Source organism: Oreochromis niloticus, linkage group LG20 (genome assembly GCF_001858045.2).
Source record: "Oreochromis niloticus isolate F11D_XX linkage group LG20, O_niloticus_UMD_NMBU, whole genome shotgun sequence".
NCBI lineage: Eukaryota > Metazoa > Chordata > Actinopteri > Cichliformes > Cichlidae > Oreochromis > Oreochromis niloticus.
The window spans coordinates 26,428,191-26,456,171 of record NC_031984.2 but is presented as its reverse complement, the minus strand read 5'-3'; the positions used below and the strand labels follow the sequence as shown (position 1 = coordinate 26,456,171).

The 27,981-nt window shown below is 39.6% G+C and overlaps 1 protein-coding gene and 1 long non-coding RNA gene across 2 annotated transcripts in view; one reads left to right on the top strand and one right to left on the bottom strand.

The window, feature by feature from the left end:
• nphp4 (nephronophthisis 4) overlaps positions 1–27,981 on the bottom strand; it is a 162,233-nt gene that overhangs the window by 74,218 nt on the left and 60,034 nt on the right. The window contains exons 8-11 of the mRNA XM_025901798.1: positions 24,999–25,131; positions 6,848–7,066; positions 6,176–6,317; positions 2,954–3,006 (exon numbers count right to left, since the gene is read on the bottom strand). Coding sequence (XP_025757583.1) covers positions 2,954–3,006; positions 6,176–6,317; positions 6,848–7,066; positions 24,999–25,131 — 547 coding nt within the window. The remainder of the gene's footprint in view (positions 1–2,953; positions 3,007–6,175; positions 6,318–6,847; positions 7,067–24,998; positions 25,132–27,981) is intronic.
• LOC112843299 (uncharacterized) lies at positions 31–24,857 on the top strand. Its single transcript, XR_003215552.1, has 3 exons — positions 31–203; positions 2,106–2,260; positions 24,790–24,857. It is a non-coding gene; the product is annotated as an uncharacterized LOC112843299 (long non-coding RNA).

Genomic DNA, 27,981 nt, shown 5'->3' with positions numbered 1-27,981 from the left:
TTTTTGTCCACAGACAAAAATTTCCAGTCACTGCCAAACTCCAGCCACTTATCCACCTCTGCTCTGGAGCTGCACTGCTCTCCTGGTTCCACAGATTAATCTTCCTGGCTTCACTAAACTCGTCTCCTCTGGTCAATCCACAAGCTGCCACTTTGAACCTTTCCCCCTGGCTCTCTTGGTTTCCTCTGTTATAAAGACACTCGGTAAACAATCTGAATTCTTATTAAGCTTGTAAATAGATCATTCCTTGTTTCCACACCCTGCCTGTTTTCAGAGTTCTGCATTTAGGTATTCTGTCCAGCCTAGAGACATATGTTTGCCGTTGCGCTGGTTGTTTTTGGAGTTTTTTGTTTTAACTCATTGAAAGGGATTTAAAAATGAAAAATCATCTTTTTAAACCTAGAATGAGGTTTGTCCATTAATTCAGTGTGCTGTAATGGCCACTTGTGGTCACAGATTGTTTTTCTCCAAAATTTACATCGGCAGCTTATTAAAATTGGGCTGTGTTTTTCTGTCTTATGATTTGCGTTCCTCCTCTGAAGCAAAGTTAATTGCTCCTTTTGGGAAAATGCAGTTGAACTTTAACCCATAATCCTTGAAAAATAGGGTATGAGAGTGTCCTAATTTGCAGTGGAAATATGCAGAAATGTCAGCAAATGTTTTATTTTTATTTTTTCAGAATAATTCGAGGCCGAATGTTTTGGGAATTTGAGTTGATAAGACTCATGAGCTGTATATAAAATGGTAGATTAATTTAAGCACAACCACCTTTTAATGTCGTCCCCAAAGAAATGCCCGGTATGACCAGAATTGTCTCCTCCCAACCTCTGGGAGCTGCCCTCTGTAGGTTTCCACCGCCCTTGCTGTTTAATCAAAATGAGGGTCGATTTCTAGAGTTCAAGGCTGCGATGATCCCACAGCTCCCAGCTGGTTCAATTTAAAATGAGTCGACAATACAGACTCATTTTGGCCCAGAGAGCCAACACTGAAACAGAGCTGATGTCTCTCCTCCTCCTCCTCCTCCGCTCTGTGTCACTGGCCTCATCCTGAGAGAGAGCACCATCCATCACAACTCCCAGTCTCCACTGACACTTCTCACTTAGGCTGAGGGATGATGCTACAAACAGAATGCCGGCACTCACGATTGAGTATACTGCTTAATGCTTATTAAAGGGTAAAACGTATTTATTTGAGCTCTAAGCTAAACTACATTTGTCATAATAACACAGTATAATCAATAACATTGTATTGATCGCTGCTTATAATTACATTTATTATTAATTTTTCTCCAGCATATTAACATTTTAATTGTTCTTGAGGACATAATGTATGACTCTATAATTTTTTTATCATTATTTAATATTTATATATGAGTCCTCTTTGTTCATTGATCTTTGGACCTCACCTCGTCTTTGCATTTGTTCTCTTTGTTGCTGCTTTCATGCTGAGGATGGCTTACATTTTACCCTTTAACAAACCATATTCACTAGTGATTGGTACCATTCTGACATTAAGACTGGGCACTCTCTACATCTTCAAATTTTTGAGTTAAGTGTCCTGTTACTTTGTGTTCTATTTTGAAGCAATCGTTCTATGTAAGACTCTCTCACATTATTATGAACTTCTTTTCATTGAGGTTTGGAGGTATTTGTTTATGCACAGCTCTCTGGACTGCCCAAATCATCACCCCTCTGCCACCAAGCTTGACAGTTAGCATGACAATTTTGGTTTTCACCAAATGTGGCACTGTGCACTACAGCCAAACATCTCCATTTTAGCCTTGTGTGTCCAAAGGACATTTCTCTAGAAGTTTTTTGGTTTTGTCCAGACGTCACTTTGCACACCTAAGCCATGTTGTGATGTTCTTCTTAGAGAAAAGAAGGCAACGCTGCCACTGTATTCATACCTTACACATTAATGAAGGGTGCTGTGAGTGCGACTACAAACAAAGTGTCACTCTGTGACAGGATGGGAATTGAGAGGGGGGTGTTTGCGAGAGGCCCCGTGCCTTTCTTCAATTATGTCTCCCAGTTCCACTGTTGTTGAGAGATCTGGGTCAGATAATGAATTTTTCTTGACTTTTTTTTTTTTTTTTTAATTTATAGACCTGACCTGCAATCTCTGTCGACAAACCAGACAAAGCCTAAGTGTGGGTCTCTCAAGATTAATGATCCCTGTCTAAAGAGCATGTAAGGGGAGCTGTGTCCATGTACAAGGGGCAGCTAGAGGAGCTTCCTGATCCAGGCGGGAATCTATCCAGGTCAGCTTTTAACCAAAATGCATTCATAACAGTTCCTTTCAAAAAGTACAGACACTGCGTTTGCTTTTTTCTTGCTTCACTCAGGTAACAGCAGAATAAAACACAAAAGTTTTATTGCCAGGGTCACAGGAAGAAATCCCCATTGTTTGTGTAAACCACACAGCCTGTATGCCCTCCCCTCTGCTGCTGTAATATTTCCAAGCATTCAACAGTGCACCATTATAGAATACAACATGAAAAATTGCAGTTTTATCACAGAACCCACATGACCCAGCTAAAGCTATTCTAAATATATCATTTCAAGAGGACTGCTTCCAAAGACTTCAAATGTTCCCGTTGGAGGAATTTGTACAGTTAACAGCTAAAGGGTCAGATATTTCTCAACTCAGTAAAGAGTTGAGACAGAGCAAAGTTCAGAGAGGTAAAAAAAAAAAGAACACATTAGTGCAGGTAAATAAATGACAGATGACTGGACCAGGTAATGGCCTGACCTTTTGACTAATTGGTTGTGTAAAAGAGTCTGTGTGGACCTACTGACACAGGTTCCTTTTGAAATAAGTATGAGTATAAAAGACAGCTTTAAAAAGGGTTTACTTGTTTTAAGTATTAACTTGGAACTTTAGAGAGAAGCTTTCTTGGCTGGCCGGTGTTATAGGTCACCTGTAAAATTCAATAGGTGAGAAGGTGTCTTACCCCGGGGCCTTGAGGAGATTCTGGAGGAGAAGCTGGAGGAATGCGTTTCTGACCTAAAAACAGGAAAAACAAAAGCACAACAAAGAAGATAAAGGAGGTCGACCTAGAAACGTACACATCTGTAAAAGCCTTCAACTTCTGCGACGTATTCATGCTGAAGTCTTCATTTGTATGTATTCATCTGGAAATGTGCTAACAGCTCCAGTTCATTGTTTAACAAGCTTAATTAACAACATTGTAATATCTTCCACATGCTTTCTGCACCTGGTAGCACAGTTCATTTTATAGTTTGGTTAGACATTCAGTGGAATATTAGCTTGTGAGAGGGAATAGAAGTTGACTGCAAAATGCCACCTTTGTAATTGCTTTCCTGATGATTGGATTTGTGGTGAGCTGACATCTTGAGGTATAAAAAAATACACTGTGATAATGTTTACTCAGTGCAGTGCACAGTGGAGTATACAACCGCGCAGAGCACTGGAATACCTAACTATTTACAGACCTAACAAATCTATCCAGTTTCACACAGATAAGGAGGTGAGTTGGATTTAAATTTCACACTGACTTTAAAGTCTGACAATGCTTCCTGAGATTTTGGTTCGTAGCCATGGTAATACTGAAATGAAAGGCTCTCTAGCATCCCTTTGTCCTCCCCTCTCTCACTCTGTCTCGCTCTCCGTGCTGGGCTTGACTGGCCTTTTGGAAATTGCTTCGGTTTGCCTGGGGTGTCTTAGCGTAGCTCCCATCTGTTCGGACTACGTGCACACAGAGTGGACATGGTGCTGCACTGGCTGGCTCTCTTTCACAAATGCACTCTGGCATCCCCCCCCCACCTGGCAGCCATTTTGTTTTTAGGGCTTCCTCACTGTTTTTACTTCTCGAGCCCACGGAGAGTGTGTATCACCTCATTAGCTGGACTAATGTGCAATTAGCCATTTATTTGTGATCCCTCAGAGGCCTTCTTGACAGATGAGTGAACTACCACATGTGCGGCTGGTGAATTCAGACACCTTAACGAGCAGTAAAGTTATACAGCTACGTAAGGACGATGGTCCATTAAAATTAATTTAAGAACATCTGCGTCTAACCAGCCAGATATGCTCCCTGATCTTCTTCTTAGCTCATCAGTATCAACAGGGAGTGATGCATGATGGTCACGTAAACAACAAGGGATTCAGCAACTAAATTATAGATTAATAAAAGCGTACGGACTTCAGAATTTCCAACATTGTAAAGCAAAGTCAGCATGTACGGTACGAGTCAAAGAATCATTCTGAGATCGGGTTCTTTCTGACATGAATGCATCAATGATCATAACAGCAGATTTCAGATGGAGCATGCATTTAAATAAGCTATCTGCAGTTTAAAGCATCCTTTCTGGCATGTGTTTAAATCCATGCAAATGCAGTCTTGGAGAAAAGTCGAGGATGATCAAGTTGCCTAAATCAAAGAATGGCAGTGATTCATGGTCTCATTCTCCTCTGAACACCAGCCCAAATCATTCAAGCTTCTTGGGCAACCCTCTGAAGACGCGTGAACACTGATTAAAATGTCATTACTGACAATGCGCGCTGCCAGAAGCTTTCTCTACACACCGATGAAGTAGACCCCTGATCAACCGCATTCTTGTCTCAAAAGTTAACAGCATCATTAGGAAGGTAAATCATCGAGCATCCAGCCTGGGTCCACTCACGTTTTTTCTGCTGTCACTGGGATTGAGTGGCTGTATGCAGTGTTTACTACACTTTTTTTAATCAATTCACTGGCAGACACAGAGCAAATCAGCAGTTTGCGTTTCGATAAGAGATGCAGGCGGTGGCACATCATTTATCTTTGGCTGCGTGCAGGATGTGGAATATTTAATCAGAACTTTGTTTCAGTGGGAGGCCTCCAAAGCTCAGGGTTCAGCAGTTATTTTTAGAGTATCGTGGAACATCCGTGCTTAATTGGGAAAGATTAAAAAAAAAAGAAGAAGCTGCTGCTGGAGAAATCCAACAGCATCCACTGATAACCCCCTACCAATGTGACAAATAAGGGGCACGGTTCAGCCTTAATTTTACACTCTTCATCGTAATGCTTACAGAAAGCAAAGAAGAGCCAATATGCATGGCTGATATGTTATTGCTGGAAAAATGTTTTTCAAAGCTTTACCACAACTTATTGCTTATTATGAATCATGAATATGTTTTTAGCACCACTTTGATATTCTTTACCCCGATATCCATCACATCTACTTTATGAATGTCTGCAGAAATTTGAAAATGAGTTGCTGAAAAAGCACAAAGACACTGTGCATCTAAACACAGGCTTTCATTAAAATCAATCATCAGTTATATAGTTTATACTTGAAGGCTGTGGAGCTTGTTCTTGAACTGTGAAATGTGTCCTACTGCAAAATATTAAAGAATAATTCCAGTTTAAACATTAAACAGTTTCACCACATTCAGCAGCTTTAACAATTTTACAAACCACCAACAATATTTTGGTAATATGCAAAGTTCTTGTAGAAGCAATCATCCTGAAATGCCTCTGGACACTTATTTGAGCAGTTATTTTGAGGCACTATAGTTATTAACTTTAATTTCCCAGTCCATGAATTGCCACCTTATTTTTGTGAAGGGCTTTGTTTGTCCACATGATCTTATGAGCTACGTAGTCTGGGGCAATGTACCTCCCAACACAGACTGGTCCTGGGTGAGCAGACAGACTAAGATCAATTCAAAAAAAACTCATATGGTGAAGAGAAAAACAAACAAACAAAACAAAAATCAAGGGACATGGAATTTCCACTCTGAGAGCAGATGTAAGATGATTTTGCAAAGTAATGCAGGTTTAATATCAAAGAGGCCCTAATGGACAGCCAACGTCTTCACCTTTCCCTTTAGGTGTATCCTTTATTCCCCCCAGACTCCAATCATAAAGTGTATTGATCATGTAGAGAGCAGGTGGCCCTATTGAGATAACATGTGGACAGGCTAGTTTGATGCCTGTTGCTTCAAAGTTTGGCTGACTGCAAACAGGTGCCGTTGCACTATTGAAGTGCACCCAACCTAAAAACACACGCATGCACAGAAATCACACTACACACTGTCCATTTTAAAAAATTATAGCTGTAAGCAGTGAATAGCCTTTTATGTCTTTTTGTGGAGGAAAAGTCTTTGTATGAGCTTTCCAATTAATGTGTGCTTAAAAAGCCATTATGAATTACATAATGATATTTACCCTGTGAAGGTGATGAAGGTGATCTTCTCTGGCGAGGCACGTCTTCCTGTTTTGTCCTCAGGGATGGCTTTGGGCTCGATGCCTTCCTTTCCAGGCTGGATGACAGCCAAAATTTGATCATATCCTTTGCTTCTGAGACCTCCTTGAGAGGAAGAAGTTTCAGACATTTCAACAAAAAAACAAAACAAAAAAAAACAAAAAACAGAATGAAGAGTTCAGATTTTGCAGGGAAACGAATGAAAAAGCTGACAGAAGAAAGAAGACGTGATAGTGACATGCAGTTATTTCCAAACACCCCAGCAGTGTTGCAATCCTCTGCAAGGTGTGAAAAGTTAAGTCATATTATGACGACTTGGGCACCCTTTGAAATTTTTGATACTGTCACCAAAACAATGTCACTTGCAGACAGCTGCCTACATCCATGCTATAAAATATCATGCAGATTTTCAGAGCAGAGCCTTCAGGGATGATAGAACCTGACCTTGAACGGTACTGTATGGGGGCCTCGCATGAAACCCAAGTGCGAATATAGATGATGTGAAAGCTTTCGAATTCAGGGAAGCACTGTTGTGAGTACTGAAGGCTGCTGAAAAACCTCGTCTAAACACCTTTCAGTGGATTCTTCACATTTTAGTCTTTCGACAAAAGCATTCTTCTGTGCCATTGTATTACCTGAGCTGTGCCTGGAGCTGAGTTTGGTGCAGGGCTCTGAGCTTTGGCAGACACCTCTGTGCTGTAGACCATGGCTCCATGAGGGTTTGGCTTTGCACCTCCTTGCAATACAAGCTGTATCTCTTCCCCCTTCCACTCAGCTGGCTCCTGGAAGGGACACCAAATCCCCCAACGAAGGCTGTGCAAGAAAGCAGCGCGGGATGTAGCGGTAGCAGATAGCTGTGTGATGGAAAACAACAGAAGAATAGGGAATTGAGACACTGAAATGATGATTTCGCAAAAAGAAACTGGTGATTAACTGTTGTAAAAACTAAATTGAGTGTAGTCTTTTCTCTTTAATCCAACTGAATAATTACAATGTTTTACAGTGTGTAACTGTGATCAATTGATAACGTTATTTAATTTATAAAGCAAAGTATTAACAGTCTCCAAGTACAACCAAAGAACAGAAACATAATTTAATTTGCCAACTTGTAAATCCTTATCTCTAATCACAAAAATGAACTGCAAGAGGCCTTAAAACTGTGTGGCATGGTGGTGCTTGTCATTAGCACTGAGCATTCTCTAAATCCCACATCGCACACACGGTTTGGAAGCAGCTTTGCTGTGTTTGAACATGATTTACAATCAGTGCCGCTGAGGCTCTACTTCAGCCGTCCCAGGAAAAGTAAAAAAACATTCTGCTTTAAATCATCCACAGAGAGACTCAGTGGTTTTGCTGAATCGATTAATAAGCTGGTCAGCCTCAGACGATTGTAATCAATCATAGGTAGGACAGTACAGAATACACAACAAGCCTGCTAGCCCCACACTGCTCCAAGACAAAGCCGGCCATGTAATAGTTTGCTGAATGCTTCAAATTCCGTTGAGAATAGTTCTTTAATGTAACACCATAATCTGGCACTAAATATCATAGAGAACCTGTTAGTGGTACAATAGAACACAATTATCCATGCAATGTGTTGAGGAGAATTTAGCTAATTTTGTGCCATATAATCTACAAACTAATGTAAAACCACTCTTACAAAGGTCAACTAAAAAAAAGTAATGATATTCAGAGTGTGATCGTTTCAATTCTTTCTTCATTCTATATAAAAAGTTACATCCCATCGTCTGGAAAAGTCGGAGACCAAAGCAGAATTGCTTTTCCACAAAATCACTTTTTATTTCAGTATATTAAAGGACAGCAGGCAAAAGGTTAAAGGAGTCTTCACCATGATAGATCCAGTCAAAAATTCACTAGACAGAACATATCTTACTAAGCACCACAGAGGCTATTCCAGATGGGAGCAGCATTTGTGTAATTGTGTTTCTGTTTCCTCTTTGCCACCAGAGTTCAAGATGTTCATTCACAATCCAGTAACATCTTTCAGCAAGTTCCCAATTATACATCATGTTATCGTATGGCCTTGTAGGCCTTATGGAACTTTCCCAGGGTTAAAAATAAAAGCAGGATGGGCACCAGTTGCGCTGATGGGGTGAGCAGGTGACCATGCGCTGCAAGGCTGAAACACGACCCGAACCCCCTCTGCTGGGTATCTGCTGCCCGCCTTTCTCCCTGCTTTCCTGTTCGCTCTCCACTGTCTAATAAAGACACAAGGCCCAAATAAAAGCAGGGCCATTCTGATTACGTTCTTGATAAGCTCTCCAGGCTTTCTATTTGTAGTAAAACCATTTTTTTTAAGCATAAATAACATTATGCACCACAATCCATGTTATGGCATTTGCTGTTTAACACACTAAACTAACAGCAGCAGCAGGAGCTACCTGATAACAGTCACCACAACCAGCTGGAGTATACAATTTCGGATACAGTTTCTGTTGAGATTCAACTCCTAACAATTGCTGTGGTTATCTTTTAGCCTCAAGAGTGGATGTTGCAATCACTTGTAAATCTTGAACTTACCAATCAGGACACTGTGTAATCAGTAATATTGTCAAAAACTCAGATTGTCTGTAAATAAATAATTATTTTAGTCACTCAATCCACTCAAAATCATACAGGACTCTCTAGTGGGATTGCAGCCAGATTGGACACTGGCATTAACAGTAAGTGGACACTTTCCCTCTAAATAGGATTTGGCTATGTGATACAGATAAACACTGGTTGGAAGTTCATCAATTTCAAGCACGCCTAGGGTAAAGCACGCAAACACAGGAATTAATCCCAGTGCTTTGAAAAATAGGGATGTCGTGTAATCGACAAGCACATCTCTAAATCAGTTTAGACATTTTAGATGAAATGTATAGTGGGAGAAGACAAGTACATATGTGTTGTGACATCCTCCTTGATTTCACTGAACTAAAACATAATTTTTATCAGACATTTTTCACTGAAACGATAACAACAAACGAATGTCCACATTCAAAAAATTCTACTTTCATAATATCAACTAAAGATTCAGAACAAGAACGACCGAAGACCTTTCGGTGCAATATAACGCTTCTATTTAAATGAAAGAAAAAGCTTCACATCCGGCCTGGTCTGCATACCTGCTGAGTGAGAGACACTGGAGCTAGAGACGCTGTGACCGGGAACGTGTGCCATTTAAAAAAAACAAACAAACAAAAAAAAAAAACTGATTATTGAAGCAACCATATTAAAATATGCCACTTCTGATACACACCCGGGCAGAGCCTTAAGCCTCAAACATGAAAGCTTGTGCAAAATCCTCATATAGACGAGTCAGTCTAGAGTTTTTATAAAGTTGGACACTGCAAGCAAGCAACATAAAAGAAGTTGCAGTGTCTCTTAGGCTGTTAGGTGTGGTGTGTTAAATCTGAGGTTTTAGGGGTGACTGTCACAGCAATGACTGCATGCTATTTAATTAGCTGCCAGTTTCCACCACAATTAATACACCTACAATCCAATATGGCTTGATGAAACACCATCTAAGGTAAATGAAAAGCAAGCCTGGTGCATGTATGTGCCCTACTTTCTTAAACAAACTGTGGTTATGGTTATTGTGGTATCTTTTGTTGACCAAGCCATCTACCACGGTGTCCCTCCTTGAGAGATTTTTCTTATAGCACCGCGGTGCACCGACCTTTGCAAAGGAGGTCCTTGTCATGTAAGCTTAAACTTAGATCATTTTGTTCTATTGCTGTGAAAAATAACCAGCGCACTCTTTGTTTTTCTGTTGAGGGCTGCTTCAAAATGTCAGTTTACTATGAATTATGCAAAGTAATTTCACTGCCCAGTTAACAAAGCCCAAAGTGAAGTGTTCAGATAGCTTAATGGAGCTGACATTTTGAATACTACAAGTGAAAGTGCACTGCAGCGGGGACTACGTGTGGTAAAGGTGTAAAGGTTAAATTCATGTCAGCTCCCTGCTTGACAGCAAATTTGAATATTCGCTTTTTATAATATACAATAAACGAACACCTAAACCTGCAGTGTTTATTAAGTTCTTCGAGTGCCGTTTCCTTCCTTTTAGATTGACAAACCAACCTTCGGACTTTGTGTTTGGCTTTTGTGTTTGGGCCGAGATACCTGCCAATTTCACACTCATGTAAACACTATGGTTGTCGCTTGTGCGACACTTTAGAGGGAATTAAGCAGGAGAGTACCCAGTCCTGCCATTAAAGGTCTGTTATTCCCATCTAAGAAACTCTTTAAAGCCTCACATATCTCAAGTGGCCAAAGTTGCTGATCAATACTCCATTCTTCTTGAGAGGGAGCCAGTTTCAGACTATAATTTTACCCTCTAGTAGCAGAGACATTAACAACAATTTTTTTAACGTCAGAACTATATGGCAGACATAAAACAGATAGCAGTGTATTCCCCCTTCAGGCATTGCCTGTTTTTCTATTTCATGGGGGTTGAATTAATAGGATGCTTTGTATGAAATGTTAAATCAAACAAGTCTATTTTCAAAGCGATGATTTTGTTAAAATGACTAGACTAGAGAAAGATCATTTTATGGCACAGAGAGAAGCCGGTAAAAATTGTGAGGCAATTTATCTAATGTGTCTCTTTTTTTTCGCACTTTGTGTCTGTAACGTCTCTGTGCTCCGCGCAGAACATGAGGGAAAGAACGAAATGAGTGTCTCGCACATGACCCAACGCTCACTTCTTGTATTATTCAGTGGATATATAGCAGGAGTGATTCGGGAGCAAAAACGCTGGCCGAGCTCTGAGAGAATGAGAGAGACAAAAGACCAATCAGGGGGCCTTTTCTATAGGGAGACTATAGCCGTGGGAAAAAAGAAAAAGAAGAAGCTTTTATCTGTCCAAAACTCAATGCTTATCACACTTTCAGTCTTCCAATCATAGGAAACTGAGCCCATGTTCAAAATTGCACCAAGCAGCTGAAAGGAAATCTAAAAGGAATGAGAAGTGAGCTAAACACCCATCAAAGTTACAAATATGAAGTTATTAAAGGTCAAAGTGGAGGCTTTTGGGGTTTTTTGCCTTTTCTTCTTTTGGCAGTTTTACAAAAACAGAATTCTGCGATTACAACAATGGCAACGAAAGATATCACACCAAGAAATAATTTTCTTTGAGACGCAAAGCGTGAATCACTGTCACGGTTTCAGTACAGCGGTTTTAAAATGCTTCAGGACAGCGCGATCTACATATGAACTGCAAAAAAAAATAAAAAATAAAGCACCAAAAGCGTGGGGTGGCAAACAATAGGACTGAGGGGATCTCAAAGGGACTCTTGGGGTTTGAGTAAACAAACAGGATAATAGTTTCATTCAAAGCCAGGCAGAAAAATTCACATTATGCATGTAATCCTTCTACAGAGACAGTCATCAGAATTCAAAAGGCAGGAGCTTAAGCGCTACAATATTCATTTCCGTGATTACACGACAGCCGAGATCAATGGTACATCTACATGCAGGTGTAAGGGCTTTAACGGCGTCGTGGTAAGAGCACAGCACCGTAGGAGGCAGTCAGCTGACGCATTTGTGTTAAGGGCCTCTGGTGAGAAGAAAGTTGGCGAGAGGGTCAGACGAATCGACTTATTCTGAGCACCACGGTGTGTCAGTGAGACTTAATCAATCGCAAAGCCTGCTGGTGACAGCAGAGAGACATCAAATCAATTGCATTATATTTCACTGGCAATAAAGTATGACTCTTTGCACTCGTGCTGTTTTGGGGAGGAAAGAATTTGTCATTTGAATTGAAAGTTGTTTTTCCACGTGTTTGCTGTTGTGCCGGTCACTATGTCGGACAAGGCAGAATGATCAATAGCCAATTTCCCCAAAGTGTGATTACACCGTTGATTTGAGTGTTAAAGGCTACATTTAAAATAAGAGCCATTAACTTTCACTCAGAGAGCAACCCTGCACTTGTTTCAATAGTGCAACGAGGAGGGGGGAAAAAAATAGAAACAAAAGCCTGAGGCAAAAGCAGAGAAGCGGCAAACTTTTTCATAAAGTTGCACTGAGAAAAAAAAACCCAAAAACAATAACAGCGATGTCACCGCACACATAATTGCTCCAACTGGTAAAGTGTTTTCTAAGGGAAGAATCCATCAACCTTGTTTAGAAGTGTAAAACATAATGCTGCAGCATTTCTAGACAAATAAGTGTGTCTGTTCTCAAACATAATACAGAGTGGAAACAAAGATCTCACGTCTGTAACCCGGAGCAAGAAAAGTAATCATCAAACTTTTGGGGGACACCGAGGAGAAGACAGGAAGAAGGAAATTATTATAAAGGTGACAGAAGGCGAGTTTTGCACATCAAAGAGAGCTGAAAACGCATATCCCAGCAGACAAGAAGAACTGGAGCAACAGACACTTACCAGTGCAATTTACTACTACTTATTAACTCAGAAAAAGTCAGAACATATAAAAAGGGGCTGGGGAAAGCCACCGCTAATTTAAGAAACAACCACCAAGTCAGACTCCTGCTATGCCTGTTCAAGTTTTCTTAATGTGCCCTAATATGAAGGAGCCAAGTTTGCGATACGCCGAGATAAAGCAGTATGCAGAAACATATTTTTGGAAAAGCTCAAAGAAAAATGGCAAGACACTCATCGACTCGGGGCTTTCTAGAGAATGGCAGGAATTAATCCTAAATTAGGGGGATGTGAGCATTGATGGGAGACAAAGTCTGACAGTTATTACCATTACCGCAGTCTGTTGGACTGTTCGAGTCATTATTTCAGCCAAGACCCTGTGACAGGCACCGGCCCACAGCTCCCGCTACTTATTCTCTACAATGAGAAGCCCTGAAGGAAGTGAGAGAACATGCACAGAGATCATTAACTTAAGAGCACTAAACCACTCACATTTTCATCCATCTGCACAAGTAGTCCAAATGAACCCAGCAGGCTTCTGTGCTCTATTCAGCTCAGCAAGGCCAAATCAAGCTTGGGAAGGAATTGTGTTCCTTTTCAGCTCTCGCTGTTGACAGGCACAACTTCAAGGAGGTGTTCATAATAGTCACTCAGGCTCAGGCCAATTTGCCGTGGACGTGCACGTCTTTTATTCGAGCTTTGACGTTCGACTGTACACACCGATAGACAGGAAATGGACATAGCTCTGACGGTTAAGCGTTTGACTTGCTGGATTTTATTCTGGAATGTTTTTTGGAAAAGAAGCATAGTGAAACGTTTAAACCCATTAGCAGATATTTTGCTGGCTTTTAGGAAAATTATAGTTTAGGCACAGACCAAATGCTCAGGATGGAGGTTTTTATCCTCGCTCTAGCAGTTTTACAGACGTTAACATCACTTGGCTGGTCCACCGCTTTGGACCAGCCTCATTAAGTGATGGACCATTTGAGTTTTGTTTTTTCACAGTGAGGGGGCGCAAAAACTTCCATGAGACAAACTCAACTCATGACATATGCCTTATTAAATTCTGGCGAGTGGAAACATAATCAGTAGTTTTCTCATTTAAAATAATACAGACACATTTAACTGACATCGACAATATGAAGTGCTTCAGATGATTATCAATCCCTCATCAAAGCATCAGATCACTCGTACCTCTTTGCATGAAATTCAAATCACCAAGAGATAATCGTAATACGATAAGCTTATATAATAACTCGCTGAAAGTTAATGACACCGCGTGCGCGTGAGAGTTTACGCCAAGCAAATACCTTTTCCAAAACAAACCTGTCGACATGGTATCTCAAAATTAATCGTGTAATATTTTTCGTCTCCAGTGCACTGATACGCTGATATACTGCAGACTCAGATTTGTCTAATCTGCCCTAGTTGTGATGAGCTGCATGGAACAGTGGAGAGGAAAAGCTAAATTAGACTTTTCTACAGCTGCTTGGGCTTCAAATGTCTCTGAAATGCCACTGACCTCTTTATGCAACTGCTATTTTAAATGAAAATCAAGTCTGGACTGAATCTCATCTACGTTTAAAAAAAAAATCCCTCCCAAAAAAAAAAAAAAAAAAAAAATAACACAGCCTCAGTCTGAGAAGGCCATTCACAAGAAAACCATTAGATGAGCAAACATCATCACCAATGCCTCTCTGGCTGCCAGGGCCCTGCATCCGTCTGGAGAAGGATGGCACTGCTGGCAGGCACTGACAGGGTAAGACTCACTCTGGGCCAATCGCAGGGGGAGATTGATGCACTTCTCACTGGGGGGAGAACTGACATTCATTTTAATTAGGCGGGCGAAATATTGTCTCTGCGGCACGCAGCCTTACTTGCCTCAGCCTCAGCTTCACATTTGTGAGGAAGGGGGCGGGGGCCCGGGGAGCAATGCCCTCAGAATAGGCCACTGATGAGCTAAATATATCACTTTTAAATCCTGATGACATTACTTTGCTTAAGATGTTTGATTAACATTTAATTAACATTTGTATGACATTTCAGATCAGTACCAAACAAATATATAACCGTTTTTTATTGAGGGAGCGGGCCACACCAAGAGGTAGGTCTCCACCCTCCCGTTATGTAATGCCAGCAGACAGGAAGAATTGTGACCGAGGGAGGGGCTCGTGAGTTCACTGAGCGTTGTTACAGTAAAGATGATGTTCTGATGAGCATTTGATTGGGAAGAGCTTCGCAAGATACTTTTCATTCAGCAAACATCATTAAAGCCTGCAGGGGCCCACAAAAACCACTCAACACACACACGCACACTCAAAAGCTGCACAAAGCACACAAACAGCTACTTAAGGGAAATACCTGTCGGTGAGCCAATTAAAACCCAAATAAGATCCTCTGTGGCACAGAGGAGAAGTTCTACACCATCACGTTTAATAAACCCAGCCACAACCTATGTCACTGCTTTCTGCTCCACATACTGTTTATCCTCCATCCCCTGGCAGTGACAACCGAGACAGAGAGAAGAATAAAAAGATCATTAAGAGAGTGATATTTATTATAGCTCAGCTAATGGAAGGATTGTCAAATACCAAACGCGACACATGCCCGCGTAAGACTCTGAACCACAATTACTAAGCCATCAGTCAAGAGTCATCAGTGTGTATTGGCTCATTCAATATATTAACAGTAGAGTTTTTAATATGCTGCCGGAGGAGCAGCTTAGTATTTCCTTATGTTGATGTTCTAATTAGCACAATAAACAGAGCGACTTCAGCTCTTGTCGAGGCACAGAGACAAGGCGGAGCTGCACCTGTGACAACACAGCAGGCCTGTCAAGCCTCGGATTGCGTGGGGTTATGGTGAAAGCGATACTCCACATATCAGTGGAAAAAGCAAGAAGAGGAAAGAGCAAAGAACTTGTTAACCCCCATTTTCCAACCAACCAACTTGTATACTACATACAGTAGTAATCAACACTTCTTACAAGCAAAGGGCTGCTTCATTTTGTGGGTTTACATGTTATTTTCAAAGGAAAAGTCTGGCTCACAAGCAACACATCTACTTCCCCGCAGACATCAAGTGCATAACACCACTCAACAGGGTTCTCCTTTTAAAACGGCAGATGAAAAACAGAGAGGGTCAACCAACCCATGAAACTAACATTAGATTAATTTACAAGTTGAACACAGCAAATATAACCCACTAGCAACAGTTGTCATTTCAGGCAAAACAATGTAATAGCTTCTGGCAAGAAGGGAGATGATTTCCTCACCACTGTCTGAAACGGTTGCTAAAGGAGAGCTTAGTGAGCAGTGAATTGTGGGAACATGGCAATGCTTGAGTAAAAACAGAACAAAATGTTCCTGGGATGAACAATAATGAGCTGCCAAAACACCTCCAGAAGGGCTGGGATTTTCAGTTTTGTTAAAGAAAAATGAAAGAAATAAAGTGACCGTGACACACATTTCCACAGCACTAATTTACCAACACATGAGCAGAGTCACATATTACTCACAATTTTGCTTTGTTAAGTTTCAGCTCTACTGTTTAGCAAAGGCTCCCATAATGCACTGAGTGTTTCTTCTTCAATCACCTCTTTTTACTCTGTTTTATTCATCACTCTGCATTTAATCATTAGTTACAGATTATCTTTTTTCCTGTCTTCCTCCGAATGCTCACAGCAAATGTCCACCACTCCCTGAGGTTTCTTCCTGTTTAAACAGAGTTTTTCCTTCCCACTGCGACCAACTGCTTGCTCATAGGAGGTCAGCTGATTGGTGGGTTTTTTTCTGTGATGACTGTTGTGATTTGGTCCTATATGCGCAAAATTGAATTGAATTAACAATCTTCAGCACAATTCTAAATGATTTGCTTCATTTCAGTATAATACTAGTATACTGCATTAGTGTACATGCGGTTTATTGCAGACTTTAATCGTCTCTATAGCAGGATGTTCTGACAACTCCCTGCGCAGATCTCTCTGTACAGTTCAGGATACAGGAAATTGCTAATTTCTCCATGAGCTCTGTATCCACTGTAGTCATCAGTCTCATTTATTTGGAAATTGTTCTCTGTCACTTCTCTGACAGCTAACAGATGTATTAGGATTGTAGTTTTAAATTAAACCACAGACAGCAAACAATGCAACATTCACAAACGCCGCCCGACCCCAACTCTGTTTCTTTCATATGACCATGTTGTCTTTAAATTGGGATGTTGCTTTAAATAGCATGTAAGACATAGGCACGCTGCCAAATTCAGACCTGCGTCTGCATACATCTGCGTGAGAGCTCAGGAAAGGGCAAAACAGTGAGTACATTTAAAGGTCATGCATCAATGGTCACACTTCCTCCCACGCTCAGTAATCAACTGTGCCACTCACTGAATGCAGTCAGGGTCAAAGGTGGCACAACCTGAAAATGTGATGCGGGTGACACTTTTATCACTGGTTGCAAGCAGGCCCAGTTACTCGAGCTGAGATCCCATTTCAGTACATGACACATAGCAAAACTGTCAAAACCCTTTTTCAGCAACACAAGTTTGCTGCTGCGAAACAGCTTGGGAGAGTCGCCAATTACTGTTCCGAGGATGTGATTCACTTTTGACACTCTCTCAGAAGCATAACAGTGGTTAGTGAGAGGATGAAACCAAGTAGCTCTCTTAAAATGTCCCTCCCTTCCCTTCTGTCTATCTATCCATTTTGCTTTCCATCTTTCTTTAGGCTGTGACCTACAAGCAGTCACTCATTCCCTGTGTCAGTGTTTTAGATGGCTGCAGCTGTCAAATTCCCCGACAAATTGTTTCCTGGCAAAAGGACAAAGCCACGAGGGCCAGCAGAGCCTTCTTCAATGATTTCCTCCGGACTACCCACCCCACCCCCAACCTACACCCCCACACCCATTAGCGATGAGCTAGTGCTTGTCAGCAGAAGAAGGCGGACAACAATAAGCCCCATCGTCTTGCATTAAGCTTTATGTAACTGTATTACATGGCTCAATAGATGAGTACTGCTGCGCTAACGGTAGCTGAGGAGAGGCAGCAATCAGCAAGCAGGAGCAGGGGCAGAGATGTCTCAGATGAAGTTACGGCGGGGCTAAATTGGTGCTGACAGAAAACAATTAGGAGAGGCGTCATTGCCTCGCATCAGTTGTCAGTGACCCGAGTATTCGCACAGTGAGCAAACCGCAGCCTATGGAAGGCATTCACTTAAACTTTTAAGTGCATAACTAAAAGCATGATGTGCTATATTGAATAGTACATCATGAATAGAGTTTTTTCCACTTCTTATATAGAGCATGTGAAGGAGCTGAAAAGGGAGCGATTACAAAGGTTGAAATATTTTACAAGGCTGGCATGAGACTGCATGCATTTGTTTGTGTTGGCATAAACTTACCTTACTCACCTTTTATTGTAAGCCTTCTCATTTTACCATAAAAAAAAAGGTTCTTGACACCAATACAGTATTGGGTTTATATGTCATGTAAGTGGGATAAAAGTGTAACCTCTACTGATGTTCAAGGATAGTTTCTGGCACAGTCTGTGAATAGTCTTGACCTTTCCTTTGTTCACTAACTGCTGGGTTTAGATGTATAAGTAAGTCTGAAATGCTTCACAATAAGGTCGTGGGCACTGACAGAAATCTATGCATTTTATTTCAAACCATTTAATATGTAAAAAAGTCTGTGCCAGAGAAAAGTACATCCTCTAAAAATTTTGTGATCAAACCCCACATTAAGAGCACCAAACACCAAAAGCACAGTATCGCCCTGTGATGAAAGCAGAAACATCAGAGGGCAGCGACTGAAACAAATGAAGCCAACAATTATCAGCATGGACACTGCAAAAGGTAAGAGAGGAATTTTTCAACATTCTACAAAAGCTGAAGAAGTGTCAACGGCAGCTTTTACCTTGAAGCCCTCTTAAATCTCTCATTATCTCTCATATCATTGGATTAGGTATTAGTTTATGCTAAAAATGCCACATTTCCTCCAAGAAGTCAATGACGTGCATACATAAGCAATTAAAGTAAAAATATAGCAAGAGATGGAGGAAAATAAGGTTACCTTCATCCTAATATTTTGTAGCATCATAATTATTGAGCAAGGCACTGAGCAGAGCAACTAACTGCAACTCTTAAGCACTGATGTCTTTTTCTTTCTCACCCCCTCTGAGTTTCTTCGACATTAAGTGAAGCAATATGGAGAAGTGTGTTAAAACGGACATAGAAGGACACAGTTCCCCTGTGTTCACCCAATCAAAGTACAGGCACTGTGCGGTGTGTCGGGCAGTACAGTACAATGGTGTCAAAAGGATAAGAGAGAATAAAATAGCAAAACACCGAGCAAGAAGGCAAAAGGACCGTGGGCACGGTGTGTGTGTGGTGGCAAAGAAAAGTTGATTATTTGAAGTTCATTGACCCCAGATATCCTCTGAGAACAGCCTATCAGACAAATTCCCAGTTCCTCTCCTTTCCCCAGCCTCCTTCATTTAAATCGTTATCTCCATCCCTCTGACTGCTAAGGAGCATAAAAAAGGGTGCTCAAAGGCTCTCAGAGAGAGAGAGAGAGAGAGAGAGTACATGGCAGTGGGAGAGCAGGCAAAAAATAGAGAGAGAGAGAAAAAAAGAGCCCGATCATAGCCAAAATCAAAAATACCAAAGAGGATAAGTGACGACACTGCATGATTTTCTTTCTTCATAACCAAAGGCGATAAGGGCAATGCAATTTTTGTAAAAAAGGAGGCCATCCTTGTTCTTTGTCTTACTGTGAGAAGCAGACTGGCTTTCAACACAGCAAGGATGAGACATGTAGGCAGTCTCAGAGCACCAGGTGATTGCCTCTGTATTGCAGCGGTAATGTTTTGCGAGAGAAGGGATTTCAACAAAATTGTTTTACAGTTTTCACCCACCTCAACCCCCTCAGAATACATCAAAAGATATAATTTTATTTAATCAAAGGGAAAAAACAGTAAGGCAGACTGGCATGTTGCTGCCATGTAAGCACAGCTCTGTAGCGGATGAAACTCTTTCAAGCTGCACTACACAGCACCATCTAGTGTCAGCGTGGGCATTAAAAGATGGGATTCAAGGGAAGTAGCAGGATGTCCATACATAACTCAAAAGACAAATCCACACATGCAACAAACAGAGCGTTTCAGGAATGTAACACCCACTGCCCCCCAACTTTACAACAAAGCTACTGTATTATTGTTATTGCTGAATCGATGAACGTTATTCTGCAAAAAACACTGCAATATATTTCAGTTTATTAACAAGTTTATGTCAGTTTCTACATCTTTCCTACAGTTACCCTGTAATTCTATTAAACAGATGGACTTTCATTTTATTCTAATGCACATTATGTACCATCTAATATATTGTATAAATAATATCTATACTTCAATTAAGCATTTCAATTTATCTACAGTGCTGTGAAAAAACCTCTCTTTATATTTTGATTTGAAGGAAACAGACTTTCTTGTCATTTTTTTGCTGCTTTAACACCCATTTTCAATCCAGTGCTTGTACCTGACCATTTTGAGAGGTTATTGTTTTTTTGTGTTTGCTTATTAAGCCACTTACCACTGACCTATGAATCACTCAAACATAGAAAAGGCACCTAACTCAAGGGATGATCCAGTCTTTTGTCTACACGTAACAGACACCTCAGCAAAGAAACAATTTTGAACTTAAGGGCTTTGTTAGATAAATCTATGAAAAAAATCCCAATGGTAACACAGTTTTACAAGGCATAAAATAGCACTCTTTGACAAACAAGGTGATTCCCTAAGAACAATTAGCCAAAAGCTTGGCATCTCTCAACATGGCCTGCAGTGTGTCCTTATGTGTGAGTGCACACACACTAACAGAAGCCACTGATTTTCAAACACCATCAGAGTTATACTAGTGCTTGAAAAATCTTACAAGAGGTTGTGGCGGCAATCACACATGAACCCTCACATTTGTTGTTCTCAAGTGGTGTCAAGTAGTGTGAAGTCTTGTTGGCAGTGAAAAGCTGTCTGCATTGAAGATACACCCTGGCTCAACACAGCTATAACACCTCGAAAGCATCACATTGTTGACAGTTGCGACACAGTCCAGGGACCTGTATAGTGTCCCATCACACTGTTCTTGGTAGCCAGAGATATAGAGCATAGAGTATATAGAGGGTGTAGCAGTCAGCTGATAGTATGGCAGGAATTTGCAAGATGCAGTGGGCGGCTGGGTGAGATTTTTTCAGGAGGCAGCGCGCATCAAATCCTTATCAGTCAACACCCAAGAAGGAGCAGCCTGTGCATTAACATTCACAAATAACATATGCACACATCAGGACGCAGATACACAGACACGCACTCCTCTCCCACACACAGAGACAAAAATTACCCTCCACCCACTAAATATCTCTCACCTCATCAAACATTCAAACATTTATGCCAAAGAAGGTGAAGGTGGTGAAGCAGAGTGTGGCAGAAGGTAGTTTTTGTCACCCTCCCTTGCTATTCTGGGGGAATGTAGATGACAATTTGATGGTTCTATCAAGTTTATTAGAATTTCTAAACTTGGGTGAAGTTTTTTTTTTTTGTAATATAGGCACAAATTCCACTAGGAGCTTGAAAGTTTGAAATGTTTAATGGCAATATGTCTATCAGAGTAAGAAATGTTGTGTAAATCTGATGTTTTGAACAAAGGCTGGTAGATTTAATGGCAAGCCTCATGAAACATATTTACAAATTTATACAATGCATACTTTAGTGAGCACAAATGTGCTCAAAGCAAATTGTGGCACATTAGGAATGGGGTCATCAAAAACACACGCATCATATTACTGGGACCATGAACCACTTCAGTAAATTTATAACATAAATGTAACCCTGACAGTGGGAAAAAGTTCAGTTACTCCAACTCCAAAAAACAAAAATGATTTTAATTTCACGTTTATTTGCCTTCATTGCTTCCTACCAAAGTCCAATTATGACCACCTTCATGTTCACATCTGTGACTCAACCGTGCTTCACAAACTTGTACAGAGAGTAAACATTACCTGTTGTGTCAAACTGATCCAAGTACAACCGTGCTACGAAGGAGGAGATGCTAGCAGCTGGTGATGTGCAAACCAAATGTAAACAAATGACTCAACTGAGCATTGCTAGCTTCACTCCATATGAGAGGCAGTTACATGGTGGAAAGGTTACTCTAGGTTACTTTAACTTTAGTTATTGTTAAACTCAAGTGTCAAAGCAGTCATGTCAAATGCATAATGCAGCTGCTGGCACCTTGTTTCAAGAGATTCACACCTCAAATTAGGTAGTGTGTCATCAAATAACAGTAGCTCATTTCAAAATAAGGATGGAAAAAGACATTTACCTCATTTACTTAAAGCCACCTGCAAGTATCGATAAAACATTTTTCAGTGTTTTTTTTCTATATCATCATAAATATCACTACTACAAATTTAATTGAAGTATCATGATATCATTTTAAGGCTATATCACAATTTGCACCAATCTCCTATGATGAAAGGAAGAAACCTAAGAAAAGAAAGGTGTGCAACACATGTAACATCATGAGCTGTGAAATTCAATCCTGCCAGACGTGTTTAATCTAGTAATAAGTAAAGGGTGCAATTATATAAATATGATATCATTTCACTTAACCTTTGACTATTTTTTAATGAAACAAAATGAAAAGTCTTGACTTTATAAAGTCAACAAGCTGTGGCCACATCTGCTCTACGCAAAGACTAAACTTAAAAAGAGATGCAACAATGGGTAGAGCGTGCTGAAAATTCTCTCCATTAACCCTCTATTTCTACTTTCTCACCTAAATGCACATGCAATTGTGTAACTTTTAGCCACTCTAGCTATAGGTCAATTGCACTTTGGTGACATTTAATCCACTGCTAACACCCAGTTGTGAATTTAAGTGAGATATTCCACATCATTGATAGGCTATAATAAAGTTTAATACCGACATTAGTGCCCTTCTAAGTATAAACAAGAATGGCTCTTGTCATCCACTGGCTTATATCCAACACCATCACTATGTCAAAGGTTCAATTAGCCCCACAGTTTGTTTAAAGAGAATAGTAACTGTTGAAATTTCATGCCGTTAAACTGCTCACTGTCACTAGGACGGCTTTCTGTATCATTTTGTCAGAATCTCTTTTTTTAAATTCAAAAAGTCACCCAAGAGAATACTAGTGTTATAATAATGCTTTCATGTGCTAGAAAACTATTCCATATAAACAGTTGCCTTTCCACAAACCAACAACCATTATGTCTCAACAGGTTTCCGAAATTATCACTCTTGTCCATGGTAAAAAAAAAAAAAAAAGGGAGAATCTGTCAATTTACAATATACTGTCAAGTGGATGCAAAGGTAAGACCGGGTGAATTAATACATAAACACAAATGTGCTACGTGCCAGCCATTGCTGGTTGTTTTTCCTGCTGTTTTTAATTGGTGATCTGGTGACCCATGCTTGTATAAGGGACAACGCGCAGTAACACAGTAAGAGCCCAGCCTTGGCATGCATTAAGTGTTGAAGGCTCTCCCACGCACATAATTACCACAGTCCTTTTGTGATTTTTTCATGCCATGTGAGGTTGTTAAGTGGTATGGTTTGAATTTGGAATTTACTTCCCTTGGGGACATGTCGACTCTGTAGCTCTGCGAGAGGTGCCTGCTGCCAATTCATATGAATATAAACAGATGTAACACTGACAGGACTTTAGATATTATATTCAATTAACTGACAACATTAATGAAATTGCTGTTATTATTTTTATTTTTAAGCAGTCAAAATTACCAAAAAAAAAAACCCCATCAACAAACAAAGCTTATATATTAAGATGTGTCAATGTATATTTGGATTGGGCTTCCTAATGCATATAACTTTTACTAACTAACTTTGATCATCTGGTAAAATGTCAGGCAGATAGTTAATTGGTTGATAATTAATTGGCCAGGCTCTAGTTGTGATAAGTAATATCTAAGATAATATATTTGAAACAGAGAGAATTAAAAGGAATTCTCTAAGCAGACCTGCATTTTGAACTTCATTTTTTGTAGAACTACCTCAAATGTAGCTACAACACTAGTCAAGACTTTGCTTTGCTAATGTTACATCATTTTAGGCAACGACAATCAATGAGCCCCTTCAAAAACCTTTGATTGACATGATTATATCAAAGAAAACATAATAATTTTTTTTATTAATTTTTTTTTCAAAGTTGAAAAAGCAGATAAGTTTAAAGCAAAACATAAAACAATAAGACAATGAAATTCCCATTTTTAACTACAGTTTTCTGTTTAACAGTTTTGCATTGAGGAATGATACACTAAACTTATATTTGCAAATCCTTGAATTCTGTTTTTATGGTCTGCACAGTATCATTATTTTGGAGAATCAACTGGAAGGAAAAATATCCAGGCACACCTCTGATGAGGTATTTATGCTGCTGGATATTTTGGGCTACCACGGGTATGAGGAGTTGAGATTTTTTGAGACATTAATTGACTTATCAGAGAGAGTAGCTCGACCAATATTTATTTATTATTTTTATTTGTCTCAATTTGCCACATCATAGTGACTATAAAAACATATCAATGAAAAGAAAGTATTTATAAAAGTACAGAATCCTAATAAAAAGTACACCACACTGTAATGGTAAAAAATACAATAATCTGGAACTTGCTGGATTTCTCAAGGAGCCTTTGAACAACCCCCCAAAAATTTCCTTAGGTGGACTGAATTTCAGTGATGCAATTGATAACTTATTTTAGTTAATAATAAAATGACTTATACCACCAAACCAGCCAAGAGCAATGGGATTTATTTCAGGATCTGACAGCTCTATGTTTCAACCTCGGCTTTGTGTGCATTTTAGCAGGAAAGGAGTGCACACTTGTCTAAGCTGAAAAATAAAACAGAAAACTACACATTAATGCATGTTTAAAGAAACATGTTCAGCATGTTGTTATCTTTTCCATTAAATTGTTTTATCAAACTTAAACAGAAGCTGTAGTAAAATTTGAAAAGAGATGGGAGGTTGTTCTAATGAAACACCAAAATTTTATGTATAGTTGGATCTGGTCAAATCATTATGATACAGCCTACAAGCCTTCATGTCTTTGGAAACTTACATCAGCTCACACTATAACCTGACCATCCATACTTCTTTCACACAGGCCACATTGCTTTCAGTGATTTCCTCTGGGAGACGATGGGGAAAAGGTGTGACACTCGAAGAACACAAAAGCGATGGTGAAACAACAAAGAGAGAGTGGAGCTGAGACAACGTTGTGAGAACTTGTTTGAGTGTTTCTGATTGGTCCTGAGTTAATTTTAGGCTAGAATGCTGATTAACAAAATCCATGTGCTTTTGCATTTCTCTTACCATAGTCTCTCGGCCTATTGGAGTAGAGAACACATACTCTAGCTGAAAGATGATTGCCAGAGCCTGATGATTGGTCAGTCTAAGCTCTAGGCTGCTGCGAAGGCTCAGGATCTGAGGCAGGGAAGATGTTGAGCTGAAGAAGAAACAAAGAGACACACACATGCAGTAAAGTGCAAATGATGCAAAGCTGTTAGCAAAGCAGTGACTAAACGTCACTGAAATGCACAGGTCCCATTATTTCTGTTAATAAAGCTGCATTTTCTATTAAAATGATTCAAAATCAATGTCTGTGAGGATTTACACTCGTTTGCTAAATGTTCCTTGGCAAGCACCGGCCTCTTGTGTGAGAAATGGAACAGCACTCTTGGTATTCGTCATTCACAGTTTGCATACACCATAGGCGGGAGCATACTGTGGAGCGCTAGCGTGTCACGAGGTGGGGCCGAGAGCCTTTTCCTTTTTCGCTTCATGGACTCTCTAGAGTCCTTTTTTTTCCCTCTCTCTCTGCTGTCTGAAACTATCAGGCATAACATAACCAAGACAGACTGCCAGCTTTTCCTGGCAGCACCAAAACAATTCAAACAAAGTAATTATTCCCTACATTGGTGCTGTAGTCTTAAATCACTGCATTTACAACAACTTTATTCAGGAAAGTGCAAAAGATTTTAATTTTTGGATACTGATTATTGTTATTCACAGTTAAACCATAAGGACAGATCGCTGGTTAGTATGTTATTACTTTTCATACTAATAACCCACTCATATAATCATCCACATCATCATCACATCAGCTACTCTTGAATGTTAAGTAGCAAACACATTTTTTATTGAAATGCCCAGTGAGAAGGGGAACATCTTCCACTTCTTTTATGTGTGTGTGTATGCGTGTTATCAGTTGAGCTTTACAGCATATTTTGGCATATTTGCTTTAATTTCCTTCTCACATTTGACAGACTTATTTGATCCTTAGCTCAAAAGTCCTGTTTATCATTATTTCATGAAACGGTAGAAAAATATTTCTCCTAATCATCCCGACAAGCTCAGCTTCAATGAAAGTGCACACGCTGACAGAGAGGTGTGGAAAACCGTCGTGAAAGTGTAAGCAGTAGCTTCTGCCATCACTGTCCACCGACAGAATGTGTTATTTGCAGAAAGTATTGTTACCACAAACGTATTTCTTCACTCCCTTCACAGAAGGGACAAAGCTAGAGCATAAAAATAAAACTCCACATATGATATAAACTTTACAATATCAAAATAAGTAATACGTCACCAGACTCAGTTTCATTATTTTTATTTTGTTGTATGACTGACATTCAGTTGTTAGTATTTTTGTCACAGCTGCCAGAACAGTCAAATCTCAAACTGTTCCTCACTCCAGAGAAAATATCTTTGTTACACTCAGATGAAATTACAGTACTTAGCTAACGAGCTGCTGTGGGGTCTTGTTACAGTTTGTGTTCCTATTGTAAACTAACTCAAAAATTATTCATATTTTTAAATTAATTAATTAATGACATTCATTAGTTAAAAAAACACAAAATATCTTTATTATTAATTTATTTTTTTGTTTTTATTCAATTTCAATCATCACACACCAATTATGAATAGCAGTTCTAAGGACTGGACATTGTAGATCAGGGATGTCAAACTCCTTTTACATCGTATAAAGTTTTTTTAATTTACAGAAATCTACAGAATTGTTCAGTGAGCTGAATTGGATTCTTTACCAGGCCAGTTCTTGTCTCTGGGCATTATGTTTGACACTCCTATTGTAGATACATAAATAAATCCATCTGTCTGCGTAATATGATTTTGATTTCAATTTTTCTGTATTGTAGTGGTGAAATTCTGACACCAATCATCACTTGGGAGTTCTCTCTCTCTCCTGTTGTATTTTCATGATTTAAGCCAGGTGCTCGTGACCTTATACTGGCTTAAACGCTTTAACACTGAATCTCATGGTGTCTTAATAAAACTCAAGGGCAAAAACAGCTCTCTGTGATTGGTTATGTAGTACATTCGAATGTACTTCATGACTGTTTTATGAGGAATGAATCTTGTATGCTTTGGTACGGTGTGTAAATTATGGGTCTAAGCTTGGGTTAGCAAATGGGAGCCCTTATGAAAAAGAGCATTTGTTATGGGCAAGGTCAGCAAATATTTTACAAAGCTGATGAAACATAATGTACAGCGAGACATGACCATTCCACATTATGACTATTGTGTTAATTTAATGTGCACTTCTTTTTTACACAGTGTTAAAAGTTCAGGTTTATCCAGCAAGCAGGCAAGCAGGAGTGTGACATTACAGTTAGGTACAGATATTTTTGGAAAGGATATAATTTTCATCATTTTTGGCTCAGTTTGGCACTGCAATACATTTGGAAAAACAAGATCAAAATGCAACTGAAGTGCTGACTTTCAGCAAAGATTTCACAAAGTAATGGATTAACAACTGCAGAATTACAGCCATTCGGAGTATGTTTTGAGCTGTCCATCTGTAAAATTAAGTGTCTTGCGGTGAACACTGATGCATTTGAGTGAATCTTAGAAGAAAATACAGCTCTAGATAGGACAGTCTTTATTTTCTCTTCTTTTCTTCTGTTTACTGTATTTAACTCTTGGATTATATACAGATGAGGATCAAGTTTTTGTCAAAAACCTCTCAAATGCTTTTTACACAGAGCTAGGGATTTTCACTACAGAAAAAACAAAAACTACCAGGATAAATATTCTTAGCTCCCTGAAAAAGTGACCTTTTTTATTGAGTCATACCACCAAAATCAAGTTAAAACTGAGGTTTATATTCCAATTTAGACACAGTATAAAAACTTCAGTGAGGGTTTGAGCTGTCACAAGCATCATTTCAAAAACTAAAGAAATCACTTTAGACTTAAGAAAAAGAATTGTTGATGTTCACAAAGTGTCAAGAACTGGAGTGAGAACTATCATCAAGAAATTCAAAGAGAGCCACACAGCA